The following is a 20,902-nucleotide window of genomic DNA, read 5'->3' on the forward strand; positions in this document are numbered from 1 at the left end:
TTCTGGTATTTGCAAAATTTCAGTAGTCAAATAGCTAGCTACTTTTCCCTAGGTTTTTTTCTTTCACCAGTTTTCTCATTTTTGTTAGCTATTAGTATTGGTAGATTCTGAGAACATGTCATATTTGGGATTCTAAAAAATTCTTCAGGAGGTCTAAATGCTGTACCCATTCATGCATGCACTCCCAGTGTATGTACTTGTAGGAACCTTGCATGCTATAACACTTGATCTTTGCGATAGATGATTTGTTAAGAATGTCAGTTTTATTTGGAGTTTTATCTAATAAGCATATACATAAGTGGCATGACTACAGGTAAGAAAGTTATAGTTAACATTTACTGCAGTACAAGAATAAAATTTACAAATTCATTATAATTAATACATGAACTAGCTAATGCTTTGCAAACTTATACCTATCTTTGTTATCAAAGACATTCATAATATAAGCTATTTTACATTCTGATGTATAATTACTATATGTGCATTGTAATTGTTCTTTGTATGTCCTTGTATGGAAGAACGGCTATTAAATATTGGAGCTAAATAAAAATCAATCAATGCATATATGAACAGCATTTACAATTTTTAAAAGCCTATTTTGTGGTTCCTGGATGAATTGGACAAGTGACCTGAGACCTTGACAGGAATCTGGCAATGGTGAATCCACTGGATAGCCATGTGAAAATAGCAACTGCATGTAATGTCATGTCAAATACTTTGTAGACTCTTGATGTTTCCATAGCTACACTATTTTGAAATATGATTTGACTTGCTGTTGGAAACTTGGCTGTTAGCTCTGTATTTGTACACATGCACATTAAAGGGAACTGTTGTGAATGTGCCTTATTATCTCACCAGATCACATCTACATCCTTGTATCCTCCTTTAATAGAGTAGTCCCCAACACTCCTAGTGTTCTCCTGGGTACCAGTCTACATGACTTCAGTTTATCAGGGTCTAAACCAATTGCTGCAAGTTGTTGTATCTCCTGATCATTCTCAATACCATGATCCTCGCTAAGTTGTCTAACGCACAATGCAGGTTGGCCATGTTCTTGGTAAACCAGGATGGTTCTGGAGTCTCCAACATTAGTCACATACAATCTCTTCTTTGTGATAACTGCTATAACTGCAGTACGTCCTCCAGAAATAAGTTGTTCAAAAGACCTGTTCAATGAATAAAGAATATTGATATTTATTGACAGCAATATCAGTAATTAGAAATAACAAAAATAGTCAATTTAGTTCAATCTTCTGCTAGCTGCTGTATCTTCAGCCTGGCTGTACTGAGTCCTATCCTTCTCTAATCTCTATTCTGCAACAACAAAAAGCCTTTTACTCAAAGAACTATTCAAATTTCAAACAACACTCTTACCACTGGCTATAGACAGACTGAATTCCTGTTCAAAAGGTCCTTTTATTCTATCTGTTGACCTGTCATATGACATCACTTTTGTAGATTCTAGATCATTTTATAAGGTTTCATCTACACATGTTGATGACTCAGTTTCTATAAACAATTTTTAATGTTACCCTTTTCTTCATAAGTGATTCTAACTCTTGCAATCGAGCTACCTCTGTAGGGTGCTTGAGAAATTTTTCTACACAGTACAGAAATTAGGTACTTGTGCATGCATTCATGAAAACCTTGATGTACCTCATGATCATTGATTATGTATATAATCAATGCAACTTATTAAAACAAATTTAATGATTTGACTGGATGCAGGCAACTGATTTTACTTATGATCAAAGGTAAATTCTATGTATTTAAACAGATTAAGTGATTCATTGTTTTGTGGCTTTTAAATAGGGTTTAATTATCTAGAATTTGAATGGTTTATATACTAAAATATTCAATTCAATATTACCCTGAAATTCATAATTGCATTATAATTGTTGGACCATGATTTATTGTTACTAATAATTTCTCATCCCTTGTCTCTAAATCTTAACATGTGACATCATGCATATATACCTATGGAAATTGAATAGCTACTTGATTTGGTTACAAATTACAATATTTGAATATTCAGATTATTCTCTGTCTGGACCTTATTTTTAACGTTATGCAAATGTTTACCCCTTCTAGTAGTAAGTGATTATGTGTGTATTTATATATAAGTACAGTGGAACCTGTTTATCAGGACACTTGAAATTGAGGACACCTGCATAATCTGGACACTTGGTAATGGTCCTAAAGTATCCCTTTGCATGTAAACTGACCTGGAAAATCAGGACACCTTGACTTTTGGTCAGTCCAAAGGTGTCTTTAATACACAGGTTTCACTGTAAAGCATATACATACTTTAGCAACTGTACCTAGGTCTGCTGTGCTTCTTTCAAGACCTTCTACCTACATATGTACAGGTAACCCTGTTACAGTATGTCCTCTGTGTTTGTTCATTGGTTTAAAGCATTTGATAGTCACTGTGTTTCACATTCCATTGTAAATATCATGTACTGTATGATAGTCTGTCTTGAACCATCTATACTGGAACTAGGGTTGTGAATTAATATCACTCGTAATATGACTTATGATGACAAAAATAGTAAATGTTGTGACAATCGTAAATCTCCATATAGCTATTGTGTATCAGCAGTAGTCAGATGGTACACTTTGTGAGAAAAATCTCAGTTCAGTTGTGGCAGTGACTATTGGCAGGTATAGCTACTTCATTTGTTTTTATTTGATTTGTAATCGCTGCAAGGCAGTTAGTTTTAATCCTCTTGTAGTCAGCAAATTTCTTTGACCAGTAGCCCTGCACCCTTGCCATCACTACATTTTGTTGAACCACTCTAATAGAACAGTCACATTTATATGGTACAAAAAATAGTCTATAATATAATTTATTTATAAGATCTCAAATTTTCCTGGAAGAGTATGCCTCCAGTGCGGCATGTGTGTTGTAGGTTTTGCTGTAAAGGTTGCCCTCTCCCCAACTCTAGCCTGTTGCACGCCCATGTCACATTTTATTGCTAAAAACTGACACAACTATTATACAAATCCATATTTAACTCAGCAATAAATGTGTAATTGTGTAAAAGTAGTAAATGTATATAGTGCTCATCAAATAAATGTCCAATATATAAGCATACACAAAGGTTAATGTTCTTGGGTATACTCCCACAATACAATTCAGTTGTACTTACACCAAGGATCCTTATTCCTTGCACTTTGCTGGCTCCATTGCTGTGAGCTACTCTCATTGGTACTCATTTTTGATGCATACATTCTCCTATTTTACTGTGGTGTGGATGTGACAGAAATTTTGCTTCAGCACACCCAGATACGTACCGTCTTTGAGTGTTTTGCCACTCTAAATAACCTTAATGGGCTTTTGAATTGGTTGTTACGACTAAATGTACTCAAGTGTAAAGCCTTAAACAAGTGCTGTCCTTCACATTTTAATTACTATATTGGATCTCATTTGATAAGCTGGGTTCAGAAAGTGAAGTATCTTGGTGTTTTTGTAACTTCAAAATTGAACTGGTCCGACCATTGCAAATATTGCATGCATAAGGCTACGGTTTGTCTCAATCATCTATGTTGTATTATGTTTGGTGCTTCATTTTCAGCTAAGAACATAGTGTACAAGTGCTTTTTGAGACCCCATCTTGAATATGCCTGTCCTGTTTGGTCTCCCTTTACTTCTTCTAACATTAAATTGATTGAATCAGTGCAGCGCAGAGCAGCATGCTGGATCTGTAGCACCTGGAATCCACAATCACATCAGTGGTCCAAATCATTGGATAACTGTATTAGTGAATTGTAATGGCCATCCCTGCAGTCTAGACAGCAATTTTTGTCACTGTAAATTTTGTATGATATTTGGAAGGGGCATACTGGAATAAACTTTAGTGATTACTTTGAGTTCAATACACTGTGTACAAGGTCGCACTTCCTAATTTTAAAAGTATTTTCTTCTACTATCAATGCTTTCCGTTATTGTTTTTTTTGTATCCGTGGCATTCTTGTGGAACACTATTCCTGAGGACATTTTGGCCCGAAGCTAGGTTAAACATTTCAGATATAGATTGAAACAGTTTATTTTAATGTGATTGTTTAATTCTGTACTTGTATTTTGTATGTTGTTCTGTTTTTGTAATTGTATTTTTGTAACTGTATGTAAGGGTATCACCTTGTACAAGCACATGCCTTTTGTGTATCCCTTTAAACAATTTGATAATATAATAATAATTGAATTGCCGTAATTATTTGGTACCATTCCACAAACCATGGCTTTAGTGATGGACCTACATCTCTTTCAAAGCTCTTCATGTTTTGCAAAGCTGACAATCTCAAATCGATACTTTGGCTGTCTCACTGCTATGGCATCAGTAATCTTTCCAAAACCACAGAACATTTATTGAAGACGATTATTACTATAGTATCCAAGTTTTTACCTAGCATTCTAATGAAAATAATTATGGCATGATAATTTGTTTATATATAACTCTCAAATTCTACAATATTGCATAACACTGATCCAAGACTTGTAAAGGAAGGTCCAAGACATTTTTTGCAATTGTTTGTTTTGAAGCTTAGTAATTTAACACAAGTTGAGTGTCCATCAAAGAAGAGATCACATGAGAAGGTAGCTGTGTCTGCACCCACTGTAGATAAGGAGGAAGATCTAAAAGAAGAAAGCTCTTAGAAGACTCTAATCTTGTACTGTATTATGTGTATGTTAAACATGTTTGTGTATTTTTGTTATTAAAGTGTGCATATTAGTTATCAATCATATCAGTGTATGCTATATACAACAGTGTTCCTCACCTTTTAGTTACTACTTTGTTTAGACAAAACTAGTAAAAAAAAACTGTCAACCACTGTAATAGAACAGTTAGATTTTAGTATAGTACAGTGAAAATAGTCTACAATATTATCTCATTATCAGAGCTTTTAAAACCTTAAATTTTCCCTACAAGACTATTGTAAAGGTTGCCTCCCCCCAATTCTAGACCACCCCTGTGTCACATTGCATTGCTAACTAATAATTGCCACAACTTTTATACAGATCCATATTTCTAACTTAGAATAGCAATAATTATGCAGTAATGTTTCAAAAGCAGTAGTGTTCAGTTCATAACAAAAGCAAATAAATAATTATACAGCACAAAGATTAATGTTCTCGGGTATACCCCACTTCTGAATCAGTTGTACTGGTGGTGGTGGTACATATACCAAGGATTTTTATTCCTTGCACTTTGTTGGTTCCATTGCTGTGAGCTACTCTCATTGGTACTCATTCTTCTATTTTGCTGTGGCCGTGGAGTGTTTGGTGGATGTGGTAGAAACTTTGCAATTGGTTCAATCTGTAACACATCATTCCCAGATATGTACCGTCTATGAGTATTTCTCCTCTCTGACAACCTTGATGGACTCTGTTGCTGCCTTTGAATTTCCTCCTTGGATCGGTACCATTCAACAATCAATGGCTTTAGTGATGGACCTATGTGCCCATTCATCTCTTTCAAGGCTCTTTGTGCTTCTTCATGTTTTGCAAAGCTGACAATCCCAAATTGATACTTAGGCCATCTCACTACTATGGCATCAGTGATCTTCCCAAAACCACAGAACATCTGTCGAAGATGATAATTACGAACTGTAGTATCAAAGTTTTTAATGAAGAGCTTAGCATCCTAATGAAAATAATTATGATTGATAATAATTTCATAACTTCTAAATTCTACACCAGTTGACAGTATACTGTCACTGATTCCAAGGCTTTTAAAGGGCTGCATTGATATCCAGGTTTTTTGCTTTAAAGCAATAATGCTTAGCAATTTAACTTTCATGGACAGCACTGGTAAACCATATATGGATAATATATACCATCAACGCAGCATGTTCATGCGAACAGAATGTCTGTAACTCAGCCTGTTTCTTAGCTATTAAACTGCTAAAAAATACGTAATTTACCAGTAACGTAAAAATTTAAAATTCATTTCATTAACATTTTTACTGATTTCATCCACATGCAGGCTCTTTATGTATACCAAAGCACACAGCAATATCAAGACTTACAGCAATGAGTTGTATGGTCACAAAAAGGCATACCTCAGTACAGTGGTGGTGGATCAGTGAGGAGGCCAACACTTCACAAATGAACTGGCTGTGTCAGACTATTGCGTGCATCCTAAGGGATCTGAAAATTTTCAGATAACTGATTTTAGATATTTCAGATGAGTTTTTCTGTGTTATAGAAAAATAAATTTTAAAGTTACAATTTTTGACAGTTTGCTAGATCTTTTGGGATTAAATTTTAAGATAGAAGTTGCATTTCTATAACCAAATTCCATATAGGAGTATGTATATTCCCTATAAGTCTGTACACTTTATAATGGGTGGTCTATATGAAAGTTATAATGGACAGTGGAAATCTGTATCATGCTTATATTCTTTGTGCAATCTTACCTTGGACTCCACAAGACTCCTTTGAGTAACAGATAGTTGATGTTGCATCATAGATAGATGCTTGTCTTTTTCAGCCAATATTTGATCTTTTTCAGCCAGTATTTGATTTTTTTCAGCCAATATTTGGTCTTTTTTCTGTAGTTGGGAACTCATTTTGTACAGTTCTCCTTCTTTTTCTTCCAACTGTTCTTCATGATCAATCAAGGATGTGTACAAATCAATGGCATTATCATTGCTATGATCATTATGCTGGCAGCAGTCTCTCTTTAGTTGCTCAACAATGTGCATGACCTCTCTACTCTCTGGTCTTTCCGCTCTAGGATTCTGTAAACATCTCTTAACTAGATTCCTTAGAACTGGTACATGCAAAAATTTGGTCAAGTACTTTTCCCTTCGTTGATACTCGGATAAATTCTGATTTAGTATTTTACCGGTTTTCTTGTCTTCTATTTTTTCAGGGGAGGGGTTTGGGAACTGCATACTAACCAGATGTATACAAACACACCCTAATGAGAAGACATCGGATGATAGGTCATATTTGGGAGGCTCCAGCAATCCTTCAGGAGGTCTAAATGCTATAGTGCCCACTCCTTCTGTATGTTTCTGGGAACCTTGTTCCAACACTTTAGCTAATCCCAGATCAGCAATCTTGGCCTCACAATTCTTTGTTAAAAGAATGTTATTAGATGAAAGATCTCTGTGGATAATCTTTTTGCTGTGAAGATACCGGAGACCCTTGCAAGTATCTAGGAGAATAGTTAACTTGAAATACAGTGGAATATTTTTCGAGCTAGTAGCGTAATCTTCAATCAACTTCGCCAGACTTTTATCCATCAACTCCATCACTAGCCACGGTATCTCAGCTCTAGCGGTTGGCCAATACAATCCTATGAATTGCACCACGTTGGGATGAGATATACGGCTGCACCGTAGGCACTCGTCGAGGAAGTTACGCTTGTTTTCAGCACTTCTTATCAAAGTATGCAAATTTTTGGCTGCAAAAGGTATTCCGCACATTTCTACTGCAAATACTACGCCATTTGAGCCTCTTCCTAATTCTCTACTGGTTTTTTTCACTTCAGACAATTTAAGTCGTTCGAACTCTTGTTCAAGTTGACGTCTTCTATTCGCCATTTCGAGGAGATTACTAGTTCAGTCCCCAAGCTAGCTAATTATTCGCGCAACTCAGCAGAACTGGATTTATTTTTCTTTTGTATCATATTTTCATAGGGTAATTTTGGTGCTTTTTCTTCTTTCAGTGTATATAGCTATCCAAAATGACAAAAGTAAAAAATCCCGTCTTGCAGCCGAGACTATATGACGTGCACGTGCAGCCACACCCAAACAAACATTACGTAATAATTATTATACCATCGAGCATGTGATCTATATCCAAGTCCGTCTGCAAATTTTCTAAAACCTTATATAAATTTGGGTCAGTTTGCTTCAGGCCCTCTACTGCACATGCATGCATGTAGCTATATGTATAGCTAGCTATATATCTTCTACTTTACATATACAGTTAGGCTTATATATTATTATTATTATTATTGATTGTTGTCATAGATAGTATATATGTTCTATACCATATGCGTATTTTGTACCGTACGCGTATGGTATGTGCCATACGCGTATGGTACGTACCATACGCGTACGGTATAGACATACGCGTATGGTACGTACCATATGCGTATTATGCGTTTTCTCTAGCCTTGCCATCACCTAGCTACAATGGGCTGTCTTTACAAGCATTCAGTTCTAGCTGAGCAAACTTAGAACTCAACACAATAATCTGCTTACTACTGAGCTGTAACTATACATTTATTCATCAGCACATGCACACATGCATTTTATCCTTGCCGTGCCCATGCAATACCCACTATAGTCCTATACTAATGTACCTAAATCTTATGTCACTTTGTCTGCAGAACTTTACATAAATGGTACTGTGCATGTATGCTACTTTATACAGTAGCTGTCAGAAGCATGCAGATGGTCTTATAATACTAGTGGGGCAAAAAAATTATTAATTTTCAACAAGTAGAATAGGGATCAAAGATTTGATTTTGAAAAAAACTGCGTAAACAAGAAGTAATAGGGATGATAATCCACAAAATTCTATGCATCATCAGTTCAAAGCAAGTTATTTGAATAGTGTACACTCAATTTGCGATTCCTATTTCAACATTTTAACAAAATTTAACCACAAGTTGAAATAGGAATCGCAAATTAAGTGTACACTATTCAAATAACTTGCTTTGAACTGATGATGCATAGAATTTTGTGGATTATCATCCCTATTACTTCTTGTTTACGCAGTTTTTTTCAAAATCAAATCTTTGATCCCTATTCTACTTGTTGAAAATTAATAATTTTTTTGCCCCACTAGTTTCATGATTTTTTTCATGTCCATGCACATGGACTACTTCTTAAATATACGTTCAACAGTACATGATCGTTTAATAAAGAAACCCATTGTAATATCAACTGGCAATAAACAATTACATAAATAAGTTTAATAAACAATTAGTTAACAATACAGTTAACAATACAGTAAACAATACCACTTTCCTTTGACGAGTAGATAAATCCACTAGTGTGACCGTTTACTGCAACGAAGCGGTGCGAAATCTCAACACGAGTAAAACACACGCTTGACAAAACGTGGTCGACTCCAATTAAAGTGCTGAGTATACGGAGTATCCCGCTTTTTATTTTTCAATCGCGTACGGAAGGGACACACCCCTTTTCAATTCGAAATTTACCAGTGTGTTCCAATAGCTTACAAGCCTTGTTATGTCGACTCTTACCTGGTAAACAGCTGAAGAATATAATAGAAAGTATACACGAAAGGCGTACAGTAATAGTTTAAGTGACGAGGTGCGGGCCACACCCCCTTCACTGTCTCGTAATGAAGGAAGTCTAAAACCCGAGTTTCAGTGAACAATAGTTATGTTTAATGTTTAGTGTGATACAACTTGATGCATTTTAGTCCTGTGAGCTAAAGCAATGGAATTTTAAACAATTCTATATTATCATCTGTATGGCTTCTCGATCGAATGGCGTCTCGAAGAGTGATTCTTGCTCTATATCTCGCAATCGCATTAGAGAGGGAAGATTTTAATACCACACAGACCTGGGTACGAATGTTTTTTAAATACGCCATACGTTTTTAGGGCTGATATCTACTTCCTACGAGCTGTAGGCGCGCGAAACAAGAAAGAAAGAAGAAAGAAGAAGATGGAGAATCTAACCATTTTCAAAATTTTAAAAAACACCTAAAACCATTTCCCTTACTTTTAATACTTGTTGGCTAGTGTTGTAAACACAAAAGAAAGGTCTAGAATGTTTTAGAAATAAAATCTAAAGCCCGGAAGGCTGCTTTTGGCGTGCGTTCTATTAGAGTGTTTTGAAAAATTTCTGCCTGATCCCTATTATGTACCACTACCGTGGTACATGATACTCAATTATAAGTGTGGATAACTGACAATTTACAACAGAATTGGGTAAATAAGCAAGGAGAGCAATTACAACATGCATGGTAGCTAGTAAGTTCTAACTGAATTATACATAATTATACTGCTTGTGCAAAGCTAATAACTGACTGGAAAAATGAACTTCCTAAATGTCATCAGTTGTGCAACATGGCTCCTCACTGTATTTGCATTTTTATGTACTATGTACACTCTTCTTTTGAGGATCCAATTTCTTGTTTACGTACTTTTCTTGTTTATACATACTGTAAGTAGTATATTCATCACACTGGACCTACAGCACAAATTAATGTGGATGTTGTTAACTTTAAAGAGTACATTCAGATAAGAGTAGCTAAACACATTGTCTTCCCATACAGTAAGTAGCGAGTAGCTATACAACGCACTTAACAATAATAAAACAATGCTACTTAATATTCATTCATTACTGAACTATACATTAGAACTCATAAACTCACCATAAAATCTCTGCCATGTTATGTTTTCCTACTTCATCTCAGCAGGCAATGCACATGCCTCATTCAATAGCAAAGATTCAGCGAACTACAGTTTTAAAAAATTATTGCACAATTAATTACTATGCGCATCAGTCTACTATTGCTATAAGCTACAGCCATGCAGATTTACATTAATTTGCAAACTAAAAACATTACTTTCTCTACAGTTATATCTCTTTGCTACCTCCCTCAATGTTATTGTATCAGCATTCTCCAGGTCTTCCTCTGTTTGAGCAATCATTATACATTGTACTTCTCGAGCTCATCTGATTAAAATTGTCTGTTCAACACACCTTTAGTGCCACCAGGCATAAATATCCATTTTTAAGTGGAAGCTATAGTGTACTAACAAATTAAAGGTAAACAATAGATTATATGTAGCAACAATAGATCATATGTAGCAACAATATAGAATAAAATATTTAATGAAATAATATATATATGCCTGAAAAAATTGGCTCCATTTGCCAATGGATGCAAATTATTTAATATGGTTGCTATGTTGTAACCAATCAGAATGTAATATATGGATAATTATATCAAAATCTTATGTTTATATTTAGCTACAATGCTACCTCTACTGGCTTAGCGTTTATATCACTATGCATTCCAGTTATATTCATTGAAAAATTGTGAATATCAATATGCTGGCACAATTCTACAGCCTAAAAGAAATCAATGTCTTTTGTCCTAAATGATGCTTTAGAAGATCAAACTTCAAATTTCAGTTTCTGAGTAAGACAAGGAGCATACTGCTCTTGTTTTATGTTGAAGGGATAATTGGGCACCTTTAAACCCAAACACATTTTTACAAAGTTCACATATACAAGTATAGAGAAACCCCTAGTAGAGTTTTGGGTAATATCGCTCTATATAGCTTTTAATTATTGTACTAATCTTTGACTATCTTCAGGAGTATTTGTAAACGCATAAATATTATGTGTGGGTATTGTTCTAATTGTAGGGAAGTGTAGGCAGACCATTTATAGGCAAAACAGACTACTGTATAATTATAATATTATTAATCAATAACTGAAAGTACACAATAACAACTAACTCTTACAACTACAGTACACAATATTAATGTTACAGGTATGCATAAATTACATTATATTACATCATGTCACATCATTACATTACATCATTAACTCTATTATAGATATGAAGGAGGAGTAGCATTTGTAATAATGGCCTAGTTTTTGAATTTTCATTGCATCAACAATGGATCATGAATCCAATAAGAAGCAATATATGTGTAGCAATTGCAGCCACAGTTTACTGTGTGGAAGAAGAAACAAAAATTAAAATTTACCATACAGTGTGTGCAGTTGCTATGAAACAGCTAGATAATTTGTGACTGGATTTGCAAAAAGGTACCTTTTTCACAGACAAAATTTGACCAATGTATATTTTGAACTTCGGGGTTTCGTAAGTTTTTGAACATATATATACCTTATAATTGCCTGTATGCAATTATCCATGAGTGTACAGTAGCTACTAGTATCTATCTGCATTTTGATACTAAGAGCAAGTTTATCAGTGTAAGGAGTCAAGTGTTACGCCATTTTGTTTGCTGGTATGTAAAATGTGTGGAAAAGGTACCTTTTCACAAATCTGGTCATTTTAACTCAACTATTCTAAAGAACATATACAGTATACCAGCTTGTGTACTTTCAAATCAATTACACTGTGGATAAATGAAGTCATTTATTATAAAAATGCAAGATGGAAATCCATGACAAATAAGGCAGTAGACAGCAGGACGAGGCAATAAATCAATATGTACAAAAGTCAGAAGACATCAAGAAAATAATCCACAGGTGCTTACATAAACCATCATAATTATATGAGTGATGGCTCTATTGCATGTATTTTGTGGAACTGTCAGATGCTTTGATGAAATGAAATGTTAAACAGACAACGAGATACATTGTTATAGCTAGATATACACCAATGACTACATATAAATCAAGACGTATTATATTTAATCCCCTTCCTTTGATTATACTTTTCAGACTTATACTGTATGCAGCTAGGTGTTATCATGTTTTTCGTAAAGCTTCCAACCCAGATGATTGACCTTTATTAGTTTTGACAATGTAGAATTTCATCAGATCCTACCAGATCAGCAGGACTTAACACAATTCAAGACTGGATCTGCCAACACTGTGATGAATTCATGATTGGTTTTATCATATATTGTCCTAAATCAAGATGTCATGTCAGTTTCATCACTTATATATAGTCATGCGAGATATCATGTTATTCTTTTATTTTAAGGAATGCTTTGTTTTAAATAGGTTTGCATCATGCGGTAAAGTAAATTATATCTTAATCACAGTAATCAGATCAACTTACCCTGCCATTCACTAGAATTGACACATATAAATTCAGCTTCTTTCCTTCCACTGCTACATGGAACAACTTGCAACCAGAGACTTTTGAAGCTTCATCTATCACCGTGTTTAACAACCTTCTTATAAATGAACTGTAAAATTGTAATTAGTTAGCTGTAGCTATATATTTTGATTTGAATATTGCATTTATACTCGCTGTGCGAGGTCTTGCAATTATATAATAATAGCTAATAAAATAATATATGATTGCTCTATTAGAGTATCTCGATCTTCACTGAACAGAAAGACTAGCTCCTCCCCCCTCCCTCTTCCCCGAACAGCAGAGTGCCATCAGGCGTAGTCAATAGGTACGGCAGTGCAAAAACCTTCGATGATATTATACGCATACCAGGTTAGCTATACTCAGATGGTACGATTTTCCGTACCATACGCGTATGGTTGTACCGTACGCGTATACGCATATGGTATGTACCATACGCGTATGGTACAAAATACGCATATGGTACAGAACATATATACTATCTATGTTGTTGTGCAGACCTCAAAAGAGTATGGTGCACAAAAAGGGTACAATTACTACTGTCAATTACAAAAGAAAAGCAAACTTCAGGGGCGGATCCAGAGTCAGGAAAGAGGGGGGGCACCTTGCTGAAACTGAAAAAAGTTGAAGAGCAAAAAAAAAAAAAAAGGGTCACAACAATAATAGCTAGTTATCCTTTACTAAATATATTATATCACATCACGTATGTTATGTAAAATAAAATCCTATTTATAGCTTCATAAGTAAGCTGCACTGCCTCATGAACATTGTGACTGCTTTATTAGAGTAATTGACTGCTCTATTAGAGTATCTCGATCTTGTATGCAATTTCTTGAGGGGGGGGGGGGGCATTTGCCCCAAATGCCCCATCCTGGATCCGCCATTGAACTTATATCAGTAATTATACAATATTTACTATACACAAGACCACAGTTACTAGTCCAGCTAGGCTGTGCTTGAAGTGTCTGTTAAATCAATCATGTGTTGGGGTAAGGAATTCCAAATATTGATTGCAGAGGGGGAAAAAGAAAATTTATAACAGTCAATTCTAGAGACCCATTGCAGGTGAATTAACTGCTGCCATAGCTGTGAGAGCAATTAATGATTGGAATAATCTATACCTCATCACCTAGTTAACACACCCTCGTTGAATGACTTTAAAAATTTACTTGACTGTAGCTGGTCTACTTTTTTGTATGATTACTAATTAGTTAATTATCGTTGTATAACCTGTGCAGTTTTTATGTTGTAATTATTAATAGGCAATATTTTTTGTAAAGATCAGGCTTTACAGGCTCCTTGGACCTCCTTATGTAGCTACACTAAAAAGCAACGCTATCAGGGTTGAAAAACGGGTTGTTCACTAGGATGGCGGATGTTGCTATGGCAGCAGCTCACCTGCAAAGGGTCTATATAGCTGATTATAAAAGTAGTTAGTTGGTGGTGGAAGTTCGTGACATTTGCTGCATGGGCATAGATAATGAAGTACAGTGGTTTTCATCATCAAAATAGTCACGCATGAATTTCTTTAGCTTGGCTTTGATGGTTGCAATAGAAAGATTGATGTCAAAAACTGCAAGAGTATAATAGAAATTCCTATTTTAGGTTAGTATATGATGTAAGATCTGGTGTGTCCCTAATGTAGTTGTTGATATCAAAATTCTGTGTGGGTGACTTAATCATCCTGCATGGATTTAAAAATAATAAAAGTACAGTATAAGAGTCTGAGTTCAAGTAGCCTGGATTTATAACTAATTTCATAATTGTTTAGGATGTATTTTGTTGCATGCACTATGCTGATTACGCTCAAAGCACAAGATATCCTTAATTACAGTAGGTATGATCACTAAAACTGTGAGCAGTATAACTAAGGTGAGGACAAACTAAAAATATACAGATTTGCTTTAGCAAATGAACAATGATTGAAGCTAAAAATATGCCGTATCAGGGCCAGTGATCTGTATAATTATTATATAGTTGTAATGATTGACCCATTTCAGGTCGCTGGTAACTATCACTCACATATCTCTTTGGGTCTCTTGACACTCAACTTCAGTGGATGAAATAGGATGCCTAGTGTTGCATGGAGGTTAATTTGAAAAGAATATGTACACTTTTGGTAAAGTTGAGAGTTAGGAGTTAGACTGGAATCAACATCTCGCTGTAGTTTAGCGCAGTCCTATTCAGATGTAATGCTCTTGAAACCTTTCATGTCATCAGCAAATTTCAACACCTGAGCATGGACATTCCAGCCCAATGTTTTAATGAAAAACATGAACTTTTTATGTGCTCAATCTCATAGTTTATTGAGGTGGATTTGGCAACTTTGGTGCATGGTGTCTATAACACAGAAAAAGGTTCTCTGGAGCTCCCTACATATTTTACAGAAGAAATCGCACAATTAAATTAGCAGCTCCCTATAGGCTGTCTTCTTCAAATTTCAATTATTGCAAGCCCTGCATGCCTAACTGGTAAAGTAGATAACAACAACAAACAGTGAACTTTTGCTGAACAAATATGTTTCACCTATAATACACACTTGTCAATACAATGGTTTTGAAGTGGTAATATCTAGAATAATAGGACTTTTAATTGTATGTGGCTTGACATTTTTGTGGACATATGTCTCAAACTAGCTGTTTTCTTACTATATAGCTGTTACGAACCAACCCACTTTGTTGTAAAAAAAAATCCAAGTAACAACTTTTCAAATAGGTATGGTCTTATAGTATTAAGCCACTCCAAAGTCAACATTATAAATGGATACAAACATATACCTACATAGCTATATAGTCAGCAATACTGAAATTTATAGATTTCTTAGCCCAGGGGTGGGGGGACAGGATATGCCTACTATATATTATTATTATTATTATTATTATTGTTTACTGTGCAAAACCTCTTAAAAAGAGTATATACAAGCACAGATAATAAATCAGCAAAATTAATTATGTGGTTAATTGATGTTCAGCTAGCCTTGCTTTAAATTGGTCTAAACTTGAACAGGTGATGAGGTCGTTGGGTAAGTTATTCCAAATCTTTATACTTGAAGGAAAGAATGAGTTAAGGTATGAGTTTACTCTTGTGTTTGGCTGTAACAGCCTAATTGAATGACCTCGTAGAGAGTAGTTGAATATATGCCTACTATAGGCATAGATCCTGTCCCTATAGAGGACTGCTATTTAAACTGTAGACTATATAGGTTTAATCATGCCGGTGAGCTGCATGATGTTGTTTAAAATTTTAAAATAAGAGCATTATACATCTCATCCTGCCAGAGGTCATTTCTGTTTATCTCAAAGTACCCCATGTGGATATTAGTTTATTTATTAAGGTTTTACAGCACAAGTGCTGAAGGTCTGTAGGACACCTGGTCCTACAGCCTGTTTAAAGTTGTTACAGAAAGCATGTTTCAACTTTCAAGAGGCTGTATATCCGTTATATATAGAACTGCATGCATGCATGGTATACTCATATTTTAAATGTTAAATCATAAATGCATTCCACTATAATCTTTAACTCATTACAATTTGGCTTAAATTTACTGCAAGCTAAACCATTTTGCTCTACCAACACTGTAGCTACAGTATGCTTATTTTAAAAAACTGATGACTGGCCAGTTGTAGCAGAATGCTTTAGAAGTGTAGAAGGTTCTGCGTAGTCAATAAAGGCAAATTATTATTGTTGAGTGTCCTGGAATGTGTTCACATTGTATCCTATAACCTTGTTCCACCTTGTTGTGCTGGCCTGGCTTTTGCTCATTTGATTACATTGCTGTTTATTGACTAACATTGCGTTCGTGATAGTGTGGGGACTTCAGTTATCCGGGATCACTTGTTATTTGAATAATTCTTAACTGCATGAAACAAACTAAAGAATGCAGTCTAGAGACAATCTATTAGAAAAATGGGTTATTGATAATCATCTTGAATGGAAGGTTTCATTTAGTCTACCCCTTTGCAAAAAATAAGTTAGACAGCGCACGCAACTGCTAGTTACGTCAGATGATTGTGATGGTAGTATGGAATTAACTCAATTAAGTGTATATTATTTCTCAACTCATTTTTTTTTCTAGACTACTTTCAGACTTTCTTACCAAGATGAATCTCAACACATTAAAGAAGGATTGGAAACCTAACAATGGCATCAAGCACATCTTATACACAGAACTGGTACAAACTTTGTACACCCACCTGTGATAGCTAACCATGAGATTAATTGTAGATAAGCTTATAAGTTTAATTTTAAAAGGTTCACAAAGACATTATATTTGTAGCTTGCTTTCATGGTAGGTAGTATATAGAGTAACTGCATGGAGTACATGTAAAGTAATAAAAAAAACTCAGTAATTTATTGTGAACTCTTGATAATAATTAATAATTGTGTGTAATCTTAAAGTTTGCAGTTTAACTCTGTGACTCTTGTTGACGCATTCTCTGTAGTTCCTCCTTGGTTTTGTATAATTCAACAACCATATTTCTGCCCATGGCAGAAAATCCATTCATCTGATGAATAGCTCTCTGTGCTTCCTTAGGTGTTGAAAAGCACACAAACCCAGCGTTGCCTTTACGATATCTGAATACTTTAGTACTGACAATGGTCCCAAACTTACAGAACTTGTTCTCAAGGTACATTTCATCAATGTCAGAGTGTAGGTTCTTGATGTATAGGTTAATGCCCTACAGAAGTGCCAAGTTTATACAAGTATAAGAAATGAATATATAATATATAGCAATTGGGATCCGCATAGCATGAATAAGAGAGGTCACCTATATTTGCAGCCATATATATTCAAGGGCATAGGGAGGGGGGGTTCGGATGAACCCCCTTTCAGAAGCAGATTTTTTTAAAATTGAAAATCACACCAAATCTTACAGCCCTGAGCTCTCTGGTAGCTACTTGCACACTGGCGTAGCTCTGTACTATTTTTGAGGGTCACATCACATTATTTTAAATGCTGAATCATCGATGAATCAAGTACTGTATCACGTGATCAATTATGCACATGATTCATGGTAAAATGGCGAAGGACTGTTGGTTCAAGACATACTAAAAGGTAGCAGCTGCAATAAACTTGAGTGGTCGTGTTATACGTGTGTCAGGTTAGCACAAACCGTGAATAGTTGATGTGTATTATTTACATGATGAATGTTTTGTTTATTTGTCACATGTTGCAGGCACGTGATGTGTCGAATATATTGGAGTACAAGCGGCTTGGTACAAGCCAAGTCTGAAGTTAACAGGACTGCATGACCGAGAATAATGTATATACCCGGAAGAAAGTATTGTCAACTATAAGGGATTCAAAAGTGCCCATCTGCTAATAAGTTCAGTGAAGTTGGCTGTCAGTATATGTCAGTGTCTGGAAATGAAGTTTAGTTAGTATTACAATAGGTTTATAGTTCTATAAGCTGCATAAACAGCAGTGTGTGGGCTGGTTTTAGCTAGTTAGATGCACAAACAGCACCTTTTAATTGTCACTGCCCAAGGGCACATTTGGTGTATGCACCATTTTCGTTCAAACGTGGTTCAGGGGAAGTACCCAGGATTTCCCAAAAGATATTCTTGTACTTCAAATCCGAACCCCCTTCCAGAAAATCCTAGCTACACTTCTGACTATAGTGGATATTTAACTCCTACTTCAGTCATATACAGCCTCTCAAGATTCAATGAAATTGTAAACATTTGGCCCTAAAAAGTATCTACGTAGCCACTACAATTAATCAAACCGGTAATGCCCTTTGTCCTCCTCCTGTCTTCTGTCCCCCTGCCCCAATATCTATATACCTAATAAAATACCTGAAGATCTGCTTCTTTTCCAGCCTGTTCGGGTTCTTTCCCCTTCACTATTTCTTGGCGCTTTGAATTCTTAAACTGCTGAGAGACAAAGTCTCTTTCACTCTCTACTATTGCCAACAGTACATCTTTGTCTTCAATTTCGTTCTCTTTTTCTTCTAGTTGCTGGTTGCTTTCTTGCAATTCTCTGTCTTTTTCTTCCAACTGGGCTTTATATGTAGTCATGCAGTCATACAGGTCAATGATGCCATCATTTTCATGAGGTTGGCGACCATAATTGACATTCTTTAAATACTCAATGACATCTGCAGCAACTGGCCTCTCTTCGGCAACATCCTTAAGACACCTCTCAACCAATGACCGTAGGTCTGGTGTCTGTGGGAAATTTGTCAAGTACTCAATCCTTCTCTCAAATTCTGTTAAACCCACATGTGTAAGTCTGCGTGTTGTTTCATCCATCACCATGTCAACAGTTGGTGTTGGGAACTGCATACTAATTAGATGTATACAAACACATCCCAATGAGAAGATATCGTATGGCAGGCCATATATGGGTTTAGATACACGTCCTTCTGGAGGCAAAAATGCTGGAGTACACACTCCTCTTGTGAAGCTCTGAGTGCCTTCCTCTAATGCTTTAGTGACTCCCAGATCAGCAATCTTGGCTATGCAATGCTTTGTTAAGAGAATGTTATTAGATGAGAGGTCTCTGTGGATAATGCTCTTGCTATGTAGGAACTGGAGACCCTTGCAAGTATCTAGGAGAATAGATAACTTGAAATGCAGTGGAATATCTTTCGAGCTAGTAGTATATCTCTCGATCAACTTGGTCAGATTTGTATCCATCAATTCCATTACTAGCCACGGCAGCTCAGTATCTGGATTTGGCTTATGCAGTCCTATAAACTGAACTATGTTAGGATGGCATATACGGCTACTCTGTAGACACTCGTCGAGGAAGCTACGCTCGTTAATTCTCTTACTTTCGCTCTCGTTTTCAGAACTCCTCAATATGGAATGCATTTCTTTAGCTGCAAAAAGTGTTCCGCCCATTTCTACTTCATAAACGATGCCATATGAGCCCCTTCCTAGTTCTCTTTTGCCGCTGGTCTTTACTTCAAGTTCAAAATCTCGCTGGAGTTTACTCGCCATTTCGATAATAGTCACTTAGTATACTGTTGTATTCTAGCCAGCCAAGCAGATTTTTAGTCTTTCTGTGGGAAATTAAAGTCAGGGTTTTTTTTCTTTTGTGACCAAACCGATGACAAAAGTAAAATCCCCTTGTAGCTAGCTCAGTACGCATGTGCACGAGTAGCCACACCCAAAAAGTGTTTTCGTTTATGAGATCATAGATTTGGTAGGGAAACTTAAGTTGGTCAGGTTTTTTTCTTTTGTGACCAAATGACAAACGCCTGCTGGTTGCACAAGACCATGTACGCATCAGTGTACACAAGCTAGTAGCCACGCCCAAACAGTGTTTATTTGGTAGCCGGGAAATTTAAGCTTGGTCAGGTTTTTTTTGTGACCACTGAATGACAAACATCTGCATGCTGGTTGCACGAGACCATATACCCAAACAAATAGCTACTTTCTTTTGTGAGATTTGATAGGAAAATTTAAGTTTGTAATCAAACGACAAAATTGAATTAGCCATGTTGTAGTTATTATACACTAAATTACAGGCAAGAGGAGCACATCATAATTTTAACATGAATCAATCAATTAAAGGCTTTGGATGATTGCTTAAAAATTTACATTCTGTTTTTAATGCTATTCTGTGTTGGATTTAATACATGCAGAGGTCGAATTAAACACTGTAGCAGCAGGACTCACAGCAGGCTTATGCCTTTTTTCCCTGTAATTGCACAACCAAGTAATAAAAAAATACAAAATAATAATAATAATAATAATAATAATAATAGCTCTATATAGGTTTAGGAAATTAAATTTTGTGTGTGATGTGATTATTTTCTATACAAAAGTGTTGGTGAATAACAAACTTACAGAGAGAGTATTAGGGAGGCTTGCCAAAAATCACGAAGATCCTTATATGGTTGCATGGTCTCTAGCTATAACTTTGTGTGTACTATATATTATATCTATAGTGTTATATATAGTTGGAATTGATCTGAAATTTTGATATAGCAACTATAATGATGTGTTCAAATACTCTAGCTGGACGCAGGACCACATCAAAGGCACTCTCAAGGCTGTTAACTTGAAAATAACTTCAAAAGTACTTTAAAGTATCACATAATACAGCCCACACAAAAGTGGTCTTTTCTCTACCTCCACACA

At 35.6% G+C, this 20,902-nt stretch overlaps 2 protein-coding genes and 2 long non-coding RNA genes across 5 annotated transcripts; all 4 read right to left on the bottom strand.

Annotated features, from left to right (window-relative positions):
• Positions 1-275: 275 nt before the first annotated feature.
• On the bottom strand, positions 276-2,870 carry LOC136251830 (uncharacterized). Its single transcript, XR_010699214.1, has 3 exons — positions 1,375-2,870; positions 856-1,314; positions 276-796 (listed from the first exon to the last, which is right to left on the bottom strand). It is a non-coding gene; the product is annotated as an uncharacterized lncRNA (long non-coding RNA).
• Positions 2,871-5,027: 2,157 nt separating this feature from the next.
• On the bottom strand, positions 5,028-8,511 carry LOC136250270 (uncharacterized). The gene is made up of 2 exons (XM_066042453.1): positions 6,421-8,511; positions 5,028-5,645 (listed from the first exon to the last, which is right to left on the bottom strand). Exons 1-2 carry the CDS (start codon positions 7,552-7,554, stop codon positions 5,157-5,159), a joined length of 1,623 nt encoding a protein of 540 aa, XP_065898525.1. The 5' UTR covers positions 7,555-8,511; the 3' UTR covers positions 5,028-5,156.
• A 1,596-nt stretch (positions 8,512-10,107) lies between these two features.
• LOC136251831 (uncharacterized) lies at positions 10,108-10,743 on the bottom strand. 2 transcript variants are annotated; one of them, XR_010699216.1, is made up of 3 exons: positions 10,596-10,743; positions 10,373-10,457; positions 10,108-10,188 (listed from the first exon to the last, which is right to left on the bottom strand). It is a non-coding gene; the product is annotated as an uncharacterized lncRNA (long non-coding RNA). The 2 variants fall into 2 exon arrangements; XR_010699215.1 differs by having other exon boundaries at positions 10,568-10,743.
• Positions 10,744-17,033: 6,290 nt separating this feature from the next.
• Positions 17,034-19,843, bottom strand: LOC136250271 (uncharacterized). The gene is made up of 2 exons (XM_066042454.1): positions 18,608-19,843; positions 17,034-17,487 (listed from the first exon to the last, which is right to left on the bottom strand). The coding sequence occupies exons 1-2, from the start codon at positions 19,754-19,756 to the stop codon at positions 17,215-17,217; spliced, it is 1,422 nt and encodes a 473-aa protein (XP_065898526.1). The 5' UTR covers positions 19,757-19,843; the 3' UTR covers positions 17,034-17,214.
• Positions 19,844-20,902: the final 1,059 nt, after the last annotated feature.

The sequence above is a fragment of the Dysidea avara genome, chromosome 3, assembly GCF_963678975.1.
Source record: "Dysidea avara chromosome 3, odDysAvar1.4, whole genome shotgun sequence".
Taxonomy (NCBI): domain Eukaryota; kingdom Metazoa; phylum Porifera; class Demospongiae; order Dictyoceratida; family Dysideidae; genus Dysidea; species Dysidea avara.